Source organism: Nipponia nippon, unplaced genomic scaffold (assembly GCF_047370975.1).
Source record: "Nipponia nippon isolate SJK-2023a ecotype South Korea unplaced genomic scaffold, ASM4737097v1 scaffold_3, whole genome shotgun sequence".
In the NCBI taxonomy this organism is placed as follows: domain Eukaryota; kingdom Metazoa; phylum Chordata; class Aves; order Pelecaniformes; family Threskiornithidae; genus Nipponia; species Nipponia nippon.
Window position 1 is genome coordinate 78,288,208 of NW_028262347.1, and position 20,682 is coordinate 78,308,889.

At 44.2% G+C, this 20,682-nt stretch overlaps 1 protein-coding gene across 2 annotated transcripts in view; it reads right to left on the bottom strand.

Annotated features, from left to right (window-relative positions):
* PHF21B (PHD finger protein 21B) overlaps positions 1 to 20,682 on the bottom strand; it is a 166,187-nt gene that overhangs the window by 59,646 nt on the left and 85,859 nt on the right. Inside the window, exon 1 of one of the 2 annotated variants that reach the window (XM_087765797.1) lies at positions 7,245 to 7,581. The exons of the other annotated variant lie outside the window; for it this stretch is intronic. Coding sequence (XP_087621923.1) covers positions 7,245 to 7,385 — 141 coding nt within the window. The 5' untranslated portion in view covers positions 7,386 to 7,581. Of the gene's footprint in view, positions 1 to 7,244; positions 7,582 to 20,682 lie in introns of those variants that run through there. 2 annotated transcript variants of the gene reach the window in all.

The following is a 20,682-nucleotide window of genomic DNA, read 5'->3' on the forward strand; positions in this document are numbered from 1 at the left end:
CTATAATCCATTTCCTAAAATTACCATGCTCTTTACAACATTCTAATGGTAGAGTTGAAAGTTAGCAAAGCCCGAGTGACAGGATGGATCACTGGATGGCGTGAGGGGCTGTGAATCCTTGGGGTTCCCTCTCTCCCTGTCTTTTTCTTTATTATTATTTTTAACTTAATTTGGCTGAGCCACCTCTCCTCTCCTACATTTACAAATATCTCCTGAAGACAACTTGCCTTAAAGCTATCAAAGGATGATCCAGGAGACTGAATATGTGATATTGAATCCTTTGAGATTCAAAACTAAAATAATCCAATGTCTTTGTCCTACTCATACTCACAGTGTGGCTGACATCCTTCTGAAAGCCTGAGAGGTGTGCTCCACTGGACGAAACGTAGGACTGTGAGGTATGAATCTGGGCTCTGTCCTGCTGTGTGACCCCAGAAGTCACTTCATCTCTCTGCACTCCGATTCCCCAACAAATTTTGTCTTGCCTGCTTGCATTATGTGCTGTTTAGCAGACGCTCCCTCCAACAGGTATGCTTTCAGTGTCTGCCACGGAGACCAAACAGGAAGGCTAATCGAGCAGTTAATATGCTAATAAGACTCTGCTTCAACTCTCTGCTCTATCAGGGCACCTGTGCGTCCCCAGGCAAAACACTTGGGCCCAGGTACCAGAATTTCCAATGGGATTTAGGACAGGGAATACTTCAGAGAATCTCAGTCTCTACCTCTGCCTGTCATAATCTCTGCAAAGTTCTTGATGCAAAATTCCCTAACTATGCTACGGTCCTGCACAGCAGCTCAAGTGGGATCCCAAAGAAGGATTTTGGTCCTTAGGAGCTCTCCGCAGGTTCCCCTAACACTGTCTAGTAGGACCATACATCTATGTACTTCTACTGTCTACAGTAACTCTGGTTTATGAACCCATGGGCATGATGGCATAGGCAGTACCACAACCACCTCATCCTTGGGCCTGCTCATTCAAAATCTTCCTGCCACAGGCTTTCTCTGTATTTCTCTCCTGTATTGTTCTTTCTAGCAGAACACTGTTACCACACCAAGTTGCCCTCATAAACTGGCAGAAGCAGATAGTTCAGAGTGCTAATTTGGCCCCTGTTTCACATTTGAAGAGATTGTAAAAAACAGTGCAATATGGGGAAAGTCAGTAGGAACTATCACCCACACAGACCAATCATTGCTCTGTTCCTCCAGGAGAGATATCCAGAAACCAGCACAGTACCAGATAAAATGAAGCTCAAGCAAGCCCTCAACAAAACTCCTCAACATCTTGAAATTCATGAACCATTGCTGATCAACCCATACCTGGAGAGAGATACAACTGATGTGACAGTAAGACCAGAAGCCATGGACTCCAGAAACGGCACGATTTTTTTGGTGCCTAACACTACAGACAGCCTGGTACACTTCTGATGCCAAGACGACTGCCGGTCCTCCTGTAGATTGCCAAAATGACCATGGTAGTCATAATCCATAATGGAATGTCTTCATTTTTCCCCTCCCCTAGACCTATGCAGAGCCTCTGGATCTTTCTTTTGTCCTTCCCTGTGCTCACTAGTTATCATTTCTGCCTGCATCTTGGCACGCTGAGATCAGTGTGGATGCTGAAGATTGAGCAGCTGATCAAGAAGTAAGTATGAGGCAGATGAGTGAAGAGCTATGGCAAGAGCTATAAGGGGCCGTAGCATGCTCCAAGGACTTGTGGGACAGTTCTTGTTCCCAAGGATGCTGTGTGCAGCATGGACATGTCTGAAGCATTCTCAAAATGACCGAAAAGGCCAGTAGTGTGGCTGCCAATACAGGGATCCTGCCTAAGGCAACCCTTGGGAGCTTCCTGTGAAGAAGCATAAATGGATCCTTTATTTCTCGGTTTTCCAACAGCAAAATGTGGAATAATAGCACCTTAGTCATAATAACTCCATATTGTGAGGATAAATTAACTATTGCCATGTACTCAGACACTGTGGTAACATGGATCATAGAAAAAAGCTATATATAGCCACATAACCAATACAGACAAATATATCTATAAATAAAACCTCTAAGTACTACTGCAATACAAATAATAAATAAAAGCCAAAAAGACTTAGTCATACACGCAGGTGGATTTCCAATTATGGAGGAAGCACTTTTACAGAGAGCAGAGTGGAGCACATTAAGTGGGATGGTGAAGCGAAAGGTAATAAATCATTCTACAAATAAATTATTCTGAAAAATAGCCATCACAGGCTGAGGTATGTTCTTAAACTTCTGGAATGAAGTTTTTTCTAGTAAACTGAATATACAGATAGCTAAGAAGTATATATGAGCATCCTCCTACACATATAAAAGCCACTTTTTCCTGAAAAAAAATATGGATACCCATGTAGCCTGCTCAATCTAAACACGGATACAAGTAGTTCTTTGAGCTGTGGAGCTAATGAAGCATTTGTGGAGAACAGTTTACTATCTTGCCAAGAATTTATAGCGCTATAAATCCTCATACTGTATTTTACTTTGAAATAACCTCCCTGTACAGACAAGCCCCAAGTTGCAACAGCACATGTGCATGGGGAAGCTTGCCAAACTTTTCTCCGGCTGACCCAGGGAATACACGTGCGGGAAGGAAAGCACGGAGAGGAGCAGGAGGCAGATTTTATGCTGTTGCTTGTGGAGTCCTGATGGACAGGGAGTCAGTGCCTTGCTAAGATGTTTTCTAAGAGCCGCATAGAGTGATAGGGGACAGAGCATCACAGCAGGATCACAGACAAGAGAGAGGTCTTTTATTACAGCAGTATCCAAGTGTTCCTGCACCTAGTATCTACTTCGCACTTCAGAAGCCTCTGGGACTTACGGTAGGTGGCCAGTGTGCACACAGCACCTGACAGCTCTATACAGAGAATACTGTTTACGTTGACAAAGCGAGAGCCGGTTCTGGCAGCGCTCTCACTCCAGGGTCATGGGTAAGTTTAAAGCCAGCAACGCTGGGCTGCGCAGAGGTAGCTAAGCTAGCTGCAAACAGCGTCTCTCTGGAACTAGAGAAGTGGAGCTGCCTGAGAGGCAAAGGTTACCTGGAGCAGTACCCAGTGTACTGCTTCCAGGATTCCCAACTACCTCTGCAGAGCCGCTCTGCGCCACGGAGCAACTTTGTGTGTCTGCATCATGGTGCTTCATCGCCCGGTGCAGATACACTTCTCCAGTGCTTTTTTCTTTCACTACAGCCCCTGAAAAGCAGCCGAGTGGTCTGACAGCTGTATTCCCCCCTCTTTGCTTGTTCTCCCAAGAGCTGGCTGATCCAACTGTCTTTCAAACAGCCAAAAGGCTTTCTGCTTTCCCCAAACTAGGTTCTGGGATGCCTGCTGGCCCTCACTTTTGCTATTTAGAAGAGAATGAGGAGGTAGCAGAGGGGCATTTTCTTTACCCGGTACATTGTTCCAGCACAGCAGATGGGACTTTGTCCTTCAGCAAAGCAACCTCAGATCCTGCTTTCAGTCAGGAAATGGTGGCTAGGATAGGAAATAGCAAATACCACATAAATACAATTACAATAAAAGTCTAATTTGAGATTCAAATCTCTTTATACCAAGAGTACTTTGTAGGTACAGGCATGCTGATATCCTACGACTATCCAGTAGCTCTAGGGCATTCTCTGTACAGTGTAGCAATAGCTTTTCTCTGAAGGCAAAGCACTCCTAGCATGTATACAGCATATGCCAGCAAAATTCAGCTTATGCCAGCAAAATTCTGCTTTTGCCAACATAACTTGCTCCAGATCATCCAAATGAAGCTCTCAGCTTCATTTCTCTAAGCGGGAGAAAAAGCTATACTCATGACATCCCTGCACGTACGCTTTCATCAGTGTAGCTCCATCAGTCATGTCTTCATACACTGGATTGACAACGAAAGGCTGCCAAGGAATAGTGTAGACGTAGCTCTAGTTTCTGGAGCTCATGATTTCCAATGCTTACAGATGTCAATCTTTGTTAATATTGCAACATTTCCTGCGTCTAATAAAACATGGGATAAATATCTAAACAGTCGTCTAGTATCTGTTATGCATGTATTGATTTAGATACTTTTTTCAATGCAGATATGGCTTCCATTACAGTTAACAACGTTTGAAAACCACGTTAAAAATCTGCTGGGTAAACAACAGCCTAAAATGAAAGCGCTGACACGCAGCTGCCCAAATGAAAATTCTGTAACAAACTTACATTTAATCCTATCCATATTTGAAAGTTCTGTATTTAGATTATAGTGTTTGATGCCCTATTTTTTCTGTCGAGTTTCATTTAGCATTTCATTCTTCCTGCCAGATACCACTTGAGATGACCATGTACACATCCTGATCCCCTTGAATGCTTTTGAGCAGAAACCACTGTTCAGAAACTCATAACATTACATTTCATGCCCTTGCCCTTTCCCTCACTTTGCAGATGCGGAGGAATAGGCTACACTACACCAGTAATCTCATTTACTACTATCAGCTTGCCACCTTAACCCAGTTTGCAGAAAGCTGTCATTATCCTCCATCTCACAAACTTCATACATTTCAGCAGAAAAAAAAATACTTGTCTGAGCCGTAGCGATACCACAAAAAAAAAAAAAAAAAGAAGAAAAGAAAGTAAATGCTTATTAATAAATGTCAACAATAAAATTTCTCTCCGACACTACAGTGCTAGTAGTTAAGGTGTTACTGCTATTGATTTGTAATCACCACTCCAGGAACAATCAAGAACACTGAGCATGAAGCAAGAATAGATATTTTTTTTCCATTGGACCAGAAAAAGAAACCTTGCAAAACAAATTTGATTTGGGTAGAGGAGTGATAATTAACATGCAATCCAGCACTAAGCTTCCTGACAGCTTAGGACCAAAGGTCAGCTTGCATTTTTTTACATTTACAATTCAATATTTCTAATTGTTTTTATCCATGCCTGCTGACTATTCTCAAAAGATAAAACCACCATAGTCCTCTGCTTCAGAAACCTGCCATTGCTCAGCTACTTCTTCCATAAATTACTAACATAATCAGAGACACTAAATCACAAAACTACAGTTGTTGAAAACTTGTGAAGACATTTCTACAGAAAAACACTGGACCTCTTCCTCTAGCAAAACCAAGCCAAACCCCAAATGCTGGGCAATACTCCCACGCTATGCCAATAGCAGCAAGCTTCTGTTTAAAATGAAGCTGTTCTTTGGAAGAAAAGTTGTAATGCCAGGGCAAATACCATTTCAGGTTTGAGAGAACACAGAAGAGAAACACATGCACGAGCGTCAGGGCTTTGCTCCAGCAGGTTGCAATGCACTGCTGACCACAGCACGTCCAGGGCCGTGGAAGGTGGAATTGGGACCTGTTTGCCCTTTTGAAAAGATAAATGGGAAGCACCACGGAGAATTCAATAGCACACCAGTTTACCAGGTTAGAAAGTCTTTTCCTCAAACAACACTTGCAGAAGTTACAAGTTTGCAGCCAACTGTTCTGACCGACACTGTTCTCCAGCACCCGGGACTGTTATTTCACTATTCAGGCTAAATACATTAGATGTTATTTCAAGCTTCTTCCTCCACTGTTTTGATTCTTTTCTTCCTATGGCTCCTGACAGTGACAGTAAAAGACAGTCCTTCGCAAAATGATAGACCATTGAAATATGGAAACTTTTATCTTTTATATGATTATCATTTATATAGTTATTTTCCAGGATTCTAAGAAATATCTACTGGGATAGCTTCAAGTATCTTTTCAATAAAGCATAAACAACACCTTCAATAAAGGAAATTACCCAGCATGAATACAGAACAGCAATTCAAAACTGAATTCCCCACACAGCTAGTTCAGTCTCACAGCTAAAGACAACGCCATTTCTCCAGAAAAAGTGACAGGACGATTTGGTTCCCAAAGTGGTTGGATGTGCTTTCCCATTTGTTAGCAGATGCAGTGGGTGCCGGTGATTCCCTGTCCGGTGTTTAGGAAGGGGCTTCCTGGGTATTAAAAAGCCTCGTGCATTCCAGCGTAACCTTGATTTACAAACGCCTTCAGGTACAGCTTGCCTGCTGCCATTATCTATGTTGTCTTCTTCTTTCCTGATTATTAGAGATTGATATCCTGAGCTTGTGAAGGGGAATTAAAGTACAAAAAAACAGACTACCACAACCTCTATGTGCAGAAAGTAGAGAAGAAATCCACATTTCCAACGTTAGCAGTAATAGTTTACATCCCCTTCTCCAAAGTTTTAGGAAAGCTTTGTCACTTCCTTCACATTTTGACTTCATTAGCATCATTTCCCTCTCTTGACACACACCATGACTGGAGTAAAAACTTCTCTTTTGTGGCTGGTAATGGACTGCACAAAACGATGTGTCCGGCAAACAGCACCCCTTCCTCTTCCACCCTCCTTTCACTAATTCAACCCACTTATTTCATAGTTAGATTACTGCGAACATAAGCATTAAACATGTACATGTAGATACACACCTGGACCTGGCCGCAACAGCCCAGCAGCCTGCCAGCTCCCGTACAGTTTGTGCTGTCGCTCCCTCTGCCTAAGTGAGGGAAGGTACCGGCACCACACCAAGGATACCTGAAACGACGGCCCAGCCAGGGGACCCTCCGTCCCCACAAGCAGTGTCTAAGCTCACAACGTGGCAACCGACATTTCTTTACATATATACACCTTGCTGGTTTTAAGAACTGCTTCTTAATCAGAGAAGTAGCCACAGGAGGTGGGCAACCGGAGGCGAGCAACCAGAGGCAGCCAACTCCCCCCTGCTCAGCGTGGCTCTCCTCGACCAGGGCCCACGTCCCACGTCCCGCCCGCGCCGTCCGAGGCGAGGGGACCTGCCTGTCCCCCAAACCCGCCGGACACCCGCAGCCCCGGGCGTCAGCCCAGCTCCCCGCTCCGGGCAGGGCTGGGGAGTCCCGCGACCCCCAAGGGGGCAAAGCCCCACCCTCGCCGTGGGGCGGAGGGTCCCCACAGCACCGGAGGGAGACCCCCTCCCCCTTCCCGGGCGGCGGGGCGAGCCTCCGTACCCCGGGGGCACTTGGCGGGAGGGGGGCAGGTCCCCGTCCCCAGCACCTCCCGTAGCCCTGACACCCCCCGGGCCCCCCGCCCCCGCCAGCCGCCCCTCCCCGCCCCGTCGGGGCGCCGGCCCCGCCCCCGCCCGCCCCTCCCGCCCCCCGCGGCGGCGGCGGCGACGGCGGAGCCCGCAGCGCGCCGCCCCCCGGCCGCCCCCCCCCCGCCCGGCGTTACCTGGGCGCCGGAGCCGATCTCGGTCGGCCGGCGGGCGCCGAGCGGCTTGGCCGTGGTCTGCAGGTTGATGGGGCCGCTCTGCGGGGGCTCCACGCCCGCCGCGCTGCAGCCCAGCCCGCCGTTGAGGTGCGCCGTCACCATCGCGATGGGAGCCTTGGCCGGCAGGACGGAGATGGCCAGGCTCTGCCCGGGGCTGCCGCTGGGGCTCCCGCCGCCGCCGCCGCCGCCGCCGGGTGCCTTGAGGAGCGCCGGGACGCCGCCGGGCTTGGCGCTGCCGCTGGCGCCGCTGCCCACCAGCACGGCCGCGGGGCAGCTCCGCACCGCCAGCTTCTGCCGGGGGAGAGAAGGGGAGAGAGAAGCGGCATCGTCACCCGCCGGGTGCAGCCGGACCCCGGACCCCCGCCGCCGCTCTGCCCCCCGGCTCCCCGGCCGCTCCGCTCGCCCGCGGCTGGGGCTTCCCCGCCGGGCTCGGCCCCTGCCAGCACGGATCGGGGTTCCTTTTCTTGTCTTTCACGGTTTTCTTCTTGGAAGGGGAGGCGGGCAGGGGAAGGGCTGGGCTTCCCCTGCTCGCTCGGGAACTCGCGGGTGCGCTCGGGGCTTTCGAAGTCTTTTTGGTCTGTTTTTTTTTCCTTTGGTATCTGTTTATGCCCGGAACTAACGATCCTGGTACAGGTCTAGATAATACTGCAGCTTTAATTGATAATAAAAGGCTTTTAGTCGTAAAGAATGTTATTTTCAACTTTCCCTTAGTCCGACAGTCCATTACACGTGCTCGCCTCGCCCCAGCGCTCGCTTACTTCTTGTGGGCTTGCACCCTGACTTACTCTGGAGTCGGTTTTTCTGTTTTCCCTTGAACTTCCCCCCCCCCCCCCCCCCCAAACTTCCACTGTTTTTCCAGCGTTTTGGTTTGTTGGTTGGTTGGTTGGTTGGTTGTTTTTTTCCCAAGCTAACTTTTCTCCATAGCACCCACTTTAACTCGAAGTTCTCTGTTTTTCTTAACAGTTGTACTTTTAAATTGCTACAGAGTGGCTATTCTGTCATCTGTAATAGGAATACATTGATTATGATCTTGTTATAGTATCTCTTACAAGACTCGTATTTGGGATTTCTATAGGCACGCTGAAGTTGCCATATGGTAAATGCCCGTGTCTGCGTAAAAGCTCGCTTTTGAAAAGAAAAAAACTTTTATAAAGTTGTTGCGCTTCAAATAATCTCAGAAGCCGTTCTTGTTAATGCCCTTTAGGCAGGTTAGGTATATGTGGAAAAAAATATTCTGGTTCAAGCCTCTTTCGATACTTTGAAGTATTAAACATCTCTTTTTTTTACAAGAGTTGACATCAAATGTACTTAATCCGGCAAAGACTTCTGCCCATGTTTAACTTTCTTCGCTGACCGGTCCTGTCGGCTTCAATGCAATAATGCAATTGCACCCAATCCGTAGCCTCTCAGGAAACTTCACCGCCTTTCTAGGTCTGCTGCTGTACTATTAAAGTCAGTAAGAGTTTTGTTGTCAACTTTGCTTGTTTAAAATACAGTATCTATATGTGTGTGTATATATATAAAGTCACAGACATGCTTGGTTCTTTCCAGAATCAAGGCTGAAAATCTTACTTCTGGGCATAAAGTAGAAGCCTTGTAGTACAAAACTTAACTGACTTTTAAGAAAATACCTCCCTTCTTACCTTTAAACCCCTTATACCCTTTAAGACTGTAAAGCCTTAATTGTCAAATATATTTGCTCCAGGAACAGTAGTTTGTGTGTTTATCTGAAACAGCAAGCATGCACTTTATCAGACATACCTGCTTCGTATTTTAATATGAAGAAATGACTTTTTTTTTTATGTCAGCATTATTCTAGTAATCATAACTTCATACAAATTGTTTTAAGCTTCGTTCATTTTTGCCTTTACCTTTCGTTCTCCATTATCCTAACAGTCATCCCAAGGAAGCATAGGCAATGTTTTCCTTAAACTATGCTGTTGCACGTTGTAGATATTTGAAGAGGAAACAACTTTTCTTTCAGTACAGAATTACACCTGTCTGTTAGTTTAGAAGTACTCAAGTGAAAGCCAAGAAGCTCAGGTGCGTTTTATGTAGGTGGGAAAAGTTGCTTATGACAAAATTCTATAAAACTGCTGTTTCTCTGTTTCGTTGTAGTACAGTTTTCCACTGATGTTCCTTGTACAGGTATGTTGCTACAGATGCAGAATGACCGCATGCAGGCGAGCTGAACGCTACCTCTCCCCAACTCTACTGAAAACCCCCTTGCGCAGTGCCTTATTAACCTGTACAGTAATACAAAGCTTTTGGATTAAGAGTTCAGCTTTGCGGCTGCATTTTCCTTTCGATTTTTGGCACGTGAAAAACTCTAAAAGCTCACAGACTGGCAGAAAATGCTGTACTGGGTTACAGGGCTATAAAATCCGTTACCTAACTAGAGTTGGTCCAGGAGTGAAATCCTCGCCCTGCTGCAGACAACCAGAGGTTTGCTGCTGACGTCAGTAGCGCCAGGGTTTCTGGTTTTGCGAAACTAAGGGCATTCGCTAGCCCTGGTAGGTCACTGTACGGATGAAGTGTCTTTTAGTGTTTGCGCTCGGACACGGGAACATTGGGATTACTGAATGAAAAACTTCTCACAGAAATACTCGGTGTTACTGTACTCATATTTTCACTTAAAAGAAATAAAATCCCTAATACGTAATATTCCAGTGGTATTAGTACAGCTTTACTTTTCTCTCAGGCAGTTCAGCAACAGAAAACACCCAAGCAAACAAAACTCCATGATCCCAGAAGATCTACAATCTTTGGTAGCTCAGTGGAAAAAGCAAGTAAATAAGTAGGAGAAGATTATGACATTCCTGACAAAAATCAATATGAAGTAATTGCGTTTTATCTTGTTCCAAAGAAGGAAATTGTACTGAGAAGTAAAAATGCAGAAATTCTGCAAACAAATAAACAAAAACTGTCACTACTCAAACTACCATCCACCCCATTTCCACCATTCTCCCTATCCGCATTAACAGTGAGTTAGTTTTGTGTGTCTTTGCATGTGAAGTGTGCTAGTATTTTCCTAATAAACTGACAAGCCTGCCTATTCATGTGTATGCGACAGAAAAAGCCGAGGAAATAAGGGTTACTGCTTGTTTCAGTCTAAGTTGAGATAAATAATAAATGCTTGTAAAATTGAACATTCATCTCCTAATGAAAAACTTTCTTTTTAAGTTAGGTTTTGGGGCTTCTCTAAGTAAATACAGGGGGAAAATGGTGTCTCTGTGATAGGCTTGCAAGGCCCAATCAGCCCATGCCAGTCACCTCCCCAGGGAACAATGCTATGCTAAATTTATTTAAATAACTGCAAATTTTAGAAAGTAAATATGGAAGCATATACAAAGGATCAGGTGTTCAAGATTAGCTTCCAAAAGAGAGTTACAGAAAAATTGTCTGTCTGGGGGAAAGCAGCGACAGTATCTCTTCTGTGTCTCATTTATTAATTTTCTGAAATTGTACCTACCGGAACTTCAAAAATACCCCCCTTAATCAGATTACGTTAGTTAGGAGATGAGCTATTATGTGGTTTTTCTTTGTAACGACCTTTTTTATTTTATACCCCCGTGAAGACATTGATAAAGGAGTGTTGGCAGAAACAAAGATTATGATATGAGAGATTACAAAAATCCTCAACAAAACCTACATCTGCCGTATCCTATTTCTGCCAGATTTATTAAAAGAATAGTCTTGGTTTTTAAAGAGAGAGAAAATCTGCATTTTGAGAATCAGTCAGCATAACATATTCTCTGACACTTTTGGAATGATGAATAATAAGAAACTAAGCAAGCTTTGGACACTGGAGCTGAAAACGTGCTGATATACGGGCAGAGCCAAAAGAGAAAAAAAAAAAGAAAAAAATATTGGCTTTAAATGCTGGAAAGCAGGTCGCTGCTTCTCATCCACAGCATAACAGTCCTCACAATACACCAATTTTGAAGCAGTGCCTTTTCAATAGCAACACAACTTTCATTTTCACTGCAGGATGCCACAGGCAAACGGGAGTTTGAAATATGTATGCCAGTCACATGCAAACACACTACAATGTGCTGGAAAGCTGCCACTTGTTTATGATTTCCCATCTTGTACGTGGCACAGTCTCAACTATTCAAAGCAGAGCTAATATTTCTTCCATAATGATCAAAATAACACTGGCCTTTCTATTTTTTTGTACATGTAAGCCCTCTCCCCAACCCCTCCTTTCTGTCGAGGTCCGTGCTGTAAAGGTTTGCAGGTGAGAAGACAACCGGGCAACAGTTTTAGCCTCCCCTACTAGCAGTCACTCAAACTCTACTTCTCCCATCACGTACCATGAATCATTCTGTTTAGTCAATAAAGACATGCAAAGAGCAAAGGGAGAAAGGATTTGAAGGCGGCTGTGCTGTTGTGACACACACAGCGAGCAATACGGTCCACGTACGCACGTACATGTGCGCACAGACTCCAGCCAGACTCAGCACGGACAGCATCACTTTTAGTGCCAGGTTTCGGTTCCTTCATTTTTACTCTGCTGCAGCTTACATCACGTCTTCAAATCCTTACCGATCTGATGTCAACTTTACCTCGCACATATATCCCAAATAAGAATACGGTCATATTCTGCAATAGAGGAATACTCAGCTACTGGCTGCTCTTCGCCACGGCAGTGATTTAAAATAGACGCATGCCTCTCAACAAACCTTCATGTTTTCCTAGTAAAATACGAGACCTGTTTAAAAAGGACCTAAAATTCACTGTCCATCACATTTATATTTTAACAGCTACATGCTGTAGATAGAGACTTCAGTCCATTAATCTTTCTAGAACGATGCTCTCCTGACAAAGCAGTTTCGCTGTGAAAAACTGCAATTGTTTTCAGAGCAATATCAGTTCTTTTCCTTAGTGGCCCCATGGCTAAGAGAAAACATTTGGCATAACCCTGAGAGTTTATTTAGCTTGCAGAAGACTGGCAATCCACTTTCAAACCAAAATGATGGCTTGTCAATTAATAATTTAACATTCGGCACTAATCTAAGGCCCTGCATGCAAAACAGCCAAACAGACTTCTCCAGCAATGAGGGCCATGACCTCTGTTCATTTACTCAATTGTCACAATAACATTCTCTTGAACAACGGAATATTTAATATTCAAAGAGTGACAACACACGAATGCATTGTGGACAGGCCACCAGCTCTGGCGTGTTAGTATAGTGGCTTAGGATTTTGGTACAATCCTATGAATTTCCTTGTATTTCTCATATATTTCCATACTGCTACTTACATACACGGCTGATCCTGCCTGATCTGTGCCTTGAGTCACGAACCAACCACCTGCATAACTTCACACACTGAAACAGAAATGAGCAGGGCTTCGGCTGAGCACATCCACGGGCACCCACGAGAGTTCAGTGGATGCTTATGGAGGCGAAAGGCTCCAGAGTCTTCATTTTATCCCATAAAAAAATGCTTCCCTTTGCATACAACCCTTGGGCACCAGGTTGCCCGTGCCCAAAGAGAAGACATTAAAACACGCTTTCATACAACCAAGGATGAAGACGCTCGCGTGGAAAAGTTTTATGCACTGTTCCTGAAACGCTGCATTTCGATGTAACGGTGTTGAGACGCGCAGCCGAGGAGGAGGAGGAGCGTTTTTAAGGAAGGCCGGGGTAGTTGCTCCTGCCAGTCTCTCGGTTAATGACCTGCCAGTTTGATGCAAGCGCTCGCCCTGCGACGCCCAAGCTGGGGCGGGGGGAAAGGATGGGGAGAAAGGAGGGGAGGGAGGAGAAATTGCTCGACAGAAGTATTTTTAATGACCCCCAGGGAAGGGTCACCGCGGGATGATGTGCGGTACCCGGGGGCAGGCAGCCTTCCTCCTCCTCCTCCTCCTCTAGGCCGGCGCTGTGCGGAGCCAGCGGACACCCCCTCTGTGCAGCAAAACCCTGTGTCCCCCCCATCCTCTCCTAAAGGAACCCCCCAAAAGCGCACTTAATAAACGAGGAGGTAGTGACTGCCTGACTAGGTGGGCCTCGGGTGTTGGTTTCTGTCAGGAGGATTAAAAAAATATCTGAAGAAAATCTGGGACTCGATCGAAACAGCCTTTCCAGGGGTGGACTTTCAGCCAAAGGAGGCTGAAACAGGGGCAGGGAGGTTTACGTGTGCTGAAGTACAATCTCAGCATTATTAATTTTTTAAAGGCTTCTTTTGTCTGTTGGTTTCTTCTTTTTCTTTCTCTTTCTTTCTTTCTTTTTTTTTTTTTTTGACAACTTCCTGCCTGCCTGTCATTAGAAGTAAGAATGTATTCCTTTCTCGCTATCAGATCGCAGTTAATTAGCCATCGCTGCAGCAGGCTCAAGGATTTAAATTCAAAGTGAAACTCATTCTAATCAAAACTGCAGCAAACTGGGGGTTTTGTTTGACTTTAACCTGAAAGTCAGTTATTGTACCACTGATGTACATACCGCATTACCAGCTGAGTGCTTTCAGCATCCCTCTATCAGTGTGAAATATTTAATCGGCACAAGGATCCAAACAGCACAGCAGAGGGGAATCTAGTGTGTGCATTAATTTACTTTCAGTTGAAAAGCAGTAAAGCAGGTCAGAAACACATAACCTTCTCCCTTCCCCCCCTCCTCTTGCCCCTCCCAAACAAATACACAGCACATCAGAAGAGTTTTGGTGGAGGGGGAGGGAATGAAAGCCACCCTGGATGAATCCAGATTGGAGAGTCAGACAATAAATTAGTCATTCCTGCCAAAGAATGACAAACACTGCCTGGAACAGAAGAGGGGAACAACCCCTCCCTCTAAACATCACCCCCCAAATCCCCTCTCAAATTAATTACATTGGGTAATTGTTTGGTTTTTAATCTTTGACTCTTTTTAAGCTAGAAAGATGGCTGAATGATTACCCCTTCTGTGTATGACATTAATTAGAAAGAAAGCAAATGCCAGGAAATAATGAAACAGTCTTTCTATTAAGGTGCCATGGCTTTGGATTTTCTGACCAGCCATGATCTCCAGGAAAGGCTTCCATTAATACTATTGGTATTAAAAACCTGTTTTAGAAGCATCCCCGAGCTCCTCTACACATCAGCAATTTTATATATTGCAGAAGCATACTGCAGCGTACAAAAGCTAAACTTTTTCCGCTACCAAATCTACCCTTGTATTTCTCGCTTATTCTCTGAAGACAATCAAGTTCCTTATCTCCTTGATATCGTAACAAGAATATTGACACGCCGTTTTCTTTCACAAGGGATCATTTACAACGTAAACATTACGTGAACAAACTTGTACAATCCTGCAAGCAAAACCATCGCGCAGAAATGCAACGACAGGCGATGATTAAAGTTGCACCAAAAAGCCCCACCCCAGCTCACCAGTCTGACATGGCCAAAACTCTCAGCATGGCTGCCTTCCAGGACAGGGTAGCAGTGAAGAATTAGCAGATTTATGTAAAGAGAGAATTTTCCGAACTGGTAAATACCCTAATAATGGTAACAGTGGGCTTAGAAAAGCACATATTCACTCAAGTGCAATTAGCCTTTAATTTCTGAAACCATTAAACAGCTTGCTGACTGAAAAAAACAACGCGTTTTCAACTGTATTGCTAACTGCCAATCCGCTCGTCAAAGCTCGGAATTATCTGCTTAGTGACTTGTAAACAGCACTTTTTAACTAACAAGGAGTAGGGGGGAAAGAGGACGATATTTAATGAGAGAAGTCAGATTCATATTATGGAACATTCTGGAAGTGCCTGTGCATCTTGAAGGAGAGGAGGAGGGGGAGCTAGGTTTTTTTTTTTTTTAATAACCTCACAAATAATCCCTCCTCCTTTCTCTCTCTCAAACCATGTCAATGATCAAGGAAATGAGAACAAGGCGCTTGATTCACAGCTGACTCTCTCTTCTTGTTACATCAGATCAAGAAGGAGCAGTCTAACAGGGGGGCCGATTTCTGCAGGGGAAACAAATATACAAGCTGGCATTTTGTCTCCTACTCCTATTAATTAGCCCGCTTTTCTGTCAGAAACAGTTTTTAAAACTTGCAATGGAGTTACACATGTGCCCACTCGCACATACGCTGCATATACGCATCCAGAAAATTAAATATTATGCATGTGGGATAAACCCCTCCCAAAAAAATCTTCAAGGAAAGAGCGGTTGGTTTCAGATTTTCTTTGATGGATGGATCTCTATTCTTTCCCTTAATCCCAAGAAAAACTGCATAGTAAACTGCTGATAGTAAGATGCAGCCGGCGCTAAAGCCCCCGTTAGTGACAGCCTTTGGATGGGGTGCATTGTGCTTTGGATCAGGTCTGTAGCGGCGAGAGTGCAGCTCAGTCTACACATCTATGAAACGCTTCTTTTAAACCCAAACTTACAACAAAGGAAAACTTTGGCTTGATCTCACTTCCAATAAACCCGAAAGCATACAGCCATCCTCTTGGCAGGTCAGAGGAGGGTTTAAATGGCTCCCCGCTGTGTAACATGGGTTCTCCCCTAGCCCCAAAGCTGGAGTCCTACTTGCCATTAGCTACTCCAAATTTACATCCTTTTGCTGTTGCCAACTGAAGTTTCCCATGATTTGCCATGTCCTCTGCATTCAAGAGGACCGCATTCATCTGGCTTATTTAATGTTAAAACCCCAAAACAACTCTCCACAAACAAACACACAAAAAACCAAAACCCGAGTGTACACCATATAAACACTAATGTGCTTCTAATTTAAGTTTTGAAAAAACAAAGGCAGAGTGATTAAAGGCCAGGAGCATGCAGCTCAGCATATGGAGCCACAGTAAGTGCCCTAGAACAAGTTGAATGTTTCCATTGTGTGAAAGACTCATTCATTATAGCTACAAGATGCAGCGCAGACATTTGCATTTTTAGAGGGGCATCTTGTCATTTTTAGATAAATCATGGGATCCAGACCCTTTCTAAATGGCATCAAAGCTCACATTTCTTGATATCCTGCCTCCCTTTGTTTCAGTACGCTGCCTCACTGTTTTCTTTTCCTCTGCATGAATGTCATTAAAGTTTGCATCCTAGTACGTCTCCAGACCAAGACGTGAACTCAGGGGCTTCTCGGTTTTGCCTAAAAATGCGCTGCTTCCTATGATCAAGCAAGGCAAAAAAGAGATGCAACTGCATGCAATCAGAAAAATAAACAATAAATTAGAGTAATTTATTGTATCCAGTTTCAAAGCTGCTGCCTCCTGATTCACATTCCCTCCCCCTATTTTCTTCCCACCAGACCCCCCACCCCAGACCTGATAATCATTTCTTTGATTTCTCCCTCCTTCACCCCAGCTTAAAATCAAATCTGGAAACTCACATCTTTCTTGGTGTGGCAGAAAGAACTGGCAATACAATAAACTAAGCCAAATCCTTTTTTCCCCCGTCTTTTTCCCAGATAACACAGAATCCTCCTGAAATGAACAAATGTAACTGTGAACAGATACAGACTTCCCATGGGATCAAACCATCGGTTCCTCCATATACATATAAAGAAGAAAGAAGTTAAATGGTTGCATTTCCCCCAAGGGAAGGCAGAGCTTCAGTTGTGAGCTATTCCCATCAGAAATTCGGGATAAGTTGCAAAAAAAAAAAAATATCCCTGCCTCCTCTCCAGACCTTGTATAGACATTTCCCCAGCAATTCTACATATGCACATTTCATTCCAACAGCACAAGCTTCTAGTATTACCGTGTTACTCTGGAGTGATTACTGTTTTCCAATGGCAGGAATATTTGCACGGTAGTCATGAAACTGCTCAGAGCAACCTTTCAATTTTCCGACACTCCAAAGTATAGCTTTGGTGAAAGCAAACAAAGCAGAAGGGGAAATAAAGAGCCCAAACTGAGTGCCCACATTTAGGCACCTCAGTCCAAATCCAGGCTCTTGTGTCCGCAGGGACAACTGCCAACTGGCACAGGGGCAGCAGCGGCCAGAGGCAAAGTCACCCTGTGCTCATGCACCCTGAACCCAGGTGACCCTGCTCATCTTTGCAAGTGAATGTTGGTACATGAATGAAACTGAGCTCTAGATTTCGTCACAAAACCTGAAGAGAGTGCTTAGTTGAGAGGACAGAAGAGGAAGGCAACACTATGAACAGTTTTTTTGCAAAACCCATCAGCTATTAGCACACCATACTAATGAAAAACCCATATGGCTTGGCAGCACAGTGAGTAGCGTCCTTCCACCCCAGCCTCGGGCTGGACCTGTGTCTACTTCTGGTTAAGCACATAAGAACTGAAATGTAATTGGAGGCGTCTTCTAAGACTTCGATAAATCCATTTGCTTCAGTTTCCCAACTTGATAACATGTCTTCCTCGCAAAGGTATTGTGAAAATTAACTGGCTGGCATCTATTAAATGCTGTTTGTTTGTTATTAAAGGCAAGTTAAGCCATATGATCTCATCTTAATCCAACAGATATATGGCTGTCAAATCAAAGCTAGTGCGCTATCGCACCGTTTATCTAATCTTGCTTGCCGATATTTTCTAACGTCCTCCAAAGAAACCCTTGTGGAGATGAAGACGAGACTTCACAGCTCCAAGTATTTTTCCGGGGCTGTGTGCGTGGGCCTGGCCACATATTGAACTAAGTGGAGGGCACAAAGTCAATTACATGTCTTTTCCTTTCCACAAGTTGCATAAAAAGCAATCTACAGATCCAGAAATGTAGCAAAGCCCAGAGCCAGAGATGACAAACACACGACTGATAATTACACCTCTAAAAAGAGGTGCTACAAGTCTGAAAAAGAGAGGCGTGCTAGGAAGCTGGAAGGAATGGGAGAGGAGACACACGGGGGGGGGGGGCAAACTTCTCACAATAGCGCTCTTGGAGCTCTGCTTGTCAATGGACAGAAAAGGGTTGAAGTGGCAAGCCTCAGAGATTTTCCTCCTGCATCATAATTATAAATTATGGAATGAGAATGATGAACAATTGTGCAGGTGTTTTGCAGAAGTAAATTAGAAGGATGAGTTGACAACGGACTTCCATCTCAAAACTTCCTACTTTCTAATACACCTTAATATACACAGGATGACAGTCTCAATGCCTTTCTCTGTCCCTTCCCAGGATCTCCAAGCATCCCCACATCATTTGTAGAAACCCCTTTGATCCGATGAAACCCCTCCAGAGGCAGCAGCTCTGAGTACACCTGTGGGAGGAAGCTGCAGGAGCTAAAACTGAGGCCGCAGAGACACACTCACTCCCATGATGTATCAAGTCAAAGCCTGAAATTGAACCTTGACGTCGCAAACCCAAAACTTCAGCCATCAAGAGAGCGCCCTCACTCTTCACTTCATTTTTCCTTCAGTTGCACCACTTCATTTGTCACGTGCCCTATCCAAAACATAAATCTGAAGAGTCAAACCTCCCTGTTTATCCAACCTCATGGTTGAATGTGCAGGCAGGGTAGCTGCCGCAGCACTTGAGGCAGCAACAGCAGTGAGTGTTTTTTTCTGTCTTTCAAGAAGTGGGTGTTCAAAAAGGTAGACTATCGCCCTCTGTCATGTGCTCAGACCACTGTGCAATGCTCTACTTTTTTTATGGGGGACATATAAAGGCCTAGTTCCTCTAGGGACATGGGTGGTTTAGACAGATTAAAAAAAAAAAAATAACCTCCCCTCCCTAATCCCCCCCAGTCTGACAAAGAATGCTGTATGAGTACATACATGTGAAAAATCAAAAGCAAACTTTTACAGTTTGAGAATCATAAGTAATACCACTTGACTAGATACAGATAATTGATCAGTCATAATAAGAGAGGGATACAGCACTTAATATTTTTCTTTTAATGAGACTTCAGAGAACTCATGAAAAAACTATTTAGAGTGACTGAACTGTACAAATATATTAGCAGATGTTGAAAATATTGGGTAAATTTAAGAAACAAGGGAATGATATGCTTTCACTCTAACTTAATGGAAATGCAAATGATAAGATAATGCTTAAAGGGAAAGAAAGGTATACAGCAGCAGTATTGGGAAAAAATATTACAAAGAGACAAAGGAGCTGCTAATGAAGGACTGTGTAGATCCTAGGATGAAACTAAGACACTACACAACCATTATTCCAGAAGCCAAAGAGAGAGTAACGAGCAATAAATAATGCAGATCATGCCAATGGCAGTAAATAAAATGGAACGTAGAAGAGAGAATGAGAAAGAACAGACTGGGCCCACTTCAAAACAACAATAGGAGAGGAACACAATGGCTAAGGAGAAAGCAAGGACACACTACACAGTAACTCTGCTGTTGCCTTCACACATAAAGATGGAGATGATTATATAACACACAGAGAAAATGGAAATTATCTGCAAAATTTAGACGCTAGTCTGCAGTTGTGAGTGTCTGAACTAGTTTCTAAACTACTCCCATGAACAGTGACAGGAGAAAGAAAGACATTTTGTATGTTGATTTTCTTGCTATGGTAGTGGAAAGCACTTAGATACTTCAGCTGTGAGAGCTATAGAGGGAGCTGCACAGAGTGATACAGATCTGTGTGTATACTTAGAAAGGATTCAAGGGCACAAAAGAAAGGCGAGAAGAGAATGAGAGAAGCTTTAGCAAACTTTTTCACAACTTTCTTACATCTAAGGATCAGAATAAACAACATCCTCTTGGCCTTATTTCCCATTGTGTGCTATGGAGTGCAAAACATCATAGCCACTTAATAAAAACTCTACCTCAATCAGTCACTCAGATCCTTTGCCTGGAACATTTATCACAGCCGACAGCTTTTCTTCTGGTAAAAGCCATTTTGCAAAGAAGCTGAACACAAAAAATGACAGGGTGGTCGGTAAAAACCGATGCTCTGGCTCTCCAGTTCTGCAGCGCGCCCAATTTTTTTTTACATTTCCATTTGGGCTAGCCTTTTCTTCTGCAAGAGTGGAATGCATTACATCTCTTCAGAGCAGAAGGCAAGGATTAGGACACGGCCACGGAGTTCTGTGGCAGGTTTGTGCAGCAGCCCCTAGAGATCCAGGTTCAAACACAGGGCAAGCCATAAGTGGGAAAGAAAAAGGAAGTCCTTGTTCCAGTTCCCGTGTTCCAAAATCATCTGGGGTGTAACTCCCGCCCTGCGGTAAGATTGGGCTGCAGTTGCGTGAACTGCAAAGGCATGATGTAGAAAAAGAATGGGGCAAATAAGGGGCAAAATGATGATTTGCTCATTCCAGTGGATTCCAGCTGAGCAGGAGGTGAGGATGTTAAAAACACTCGATGTGGAAGAAGTAGCTCTCTGCACAGCTTCTCTATCGATACTGTGACTGCATCCAGCCTCACATCATTTTATTCCTGTTTGCGCCCCTGCTTTTATTCTTTTTTTTTTTTTTTTTTTTTACTGAAGAACTAAAGCCTTTAAAGGGAACTGCGGAAAAAGAAAATAAAGCCTAATAATGATGGCCTT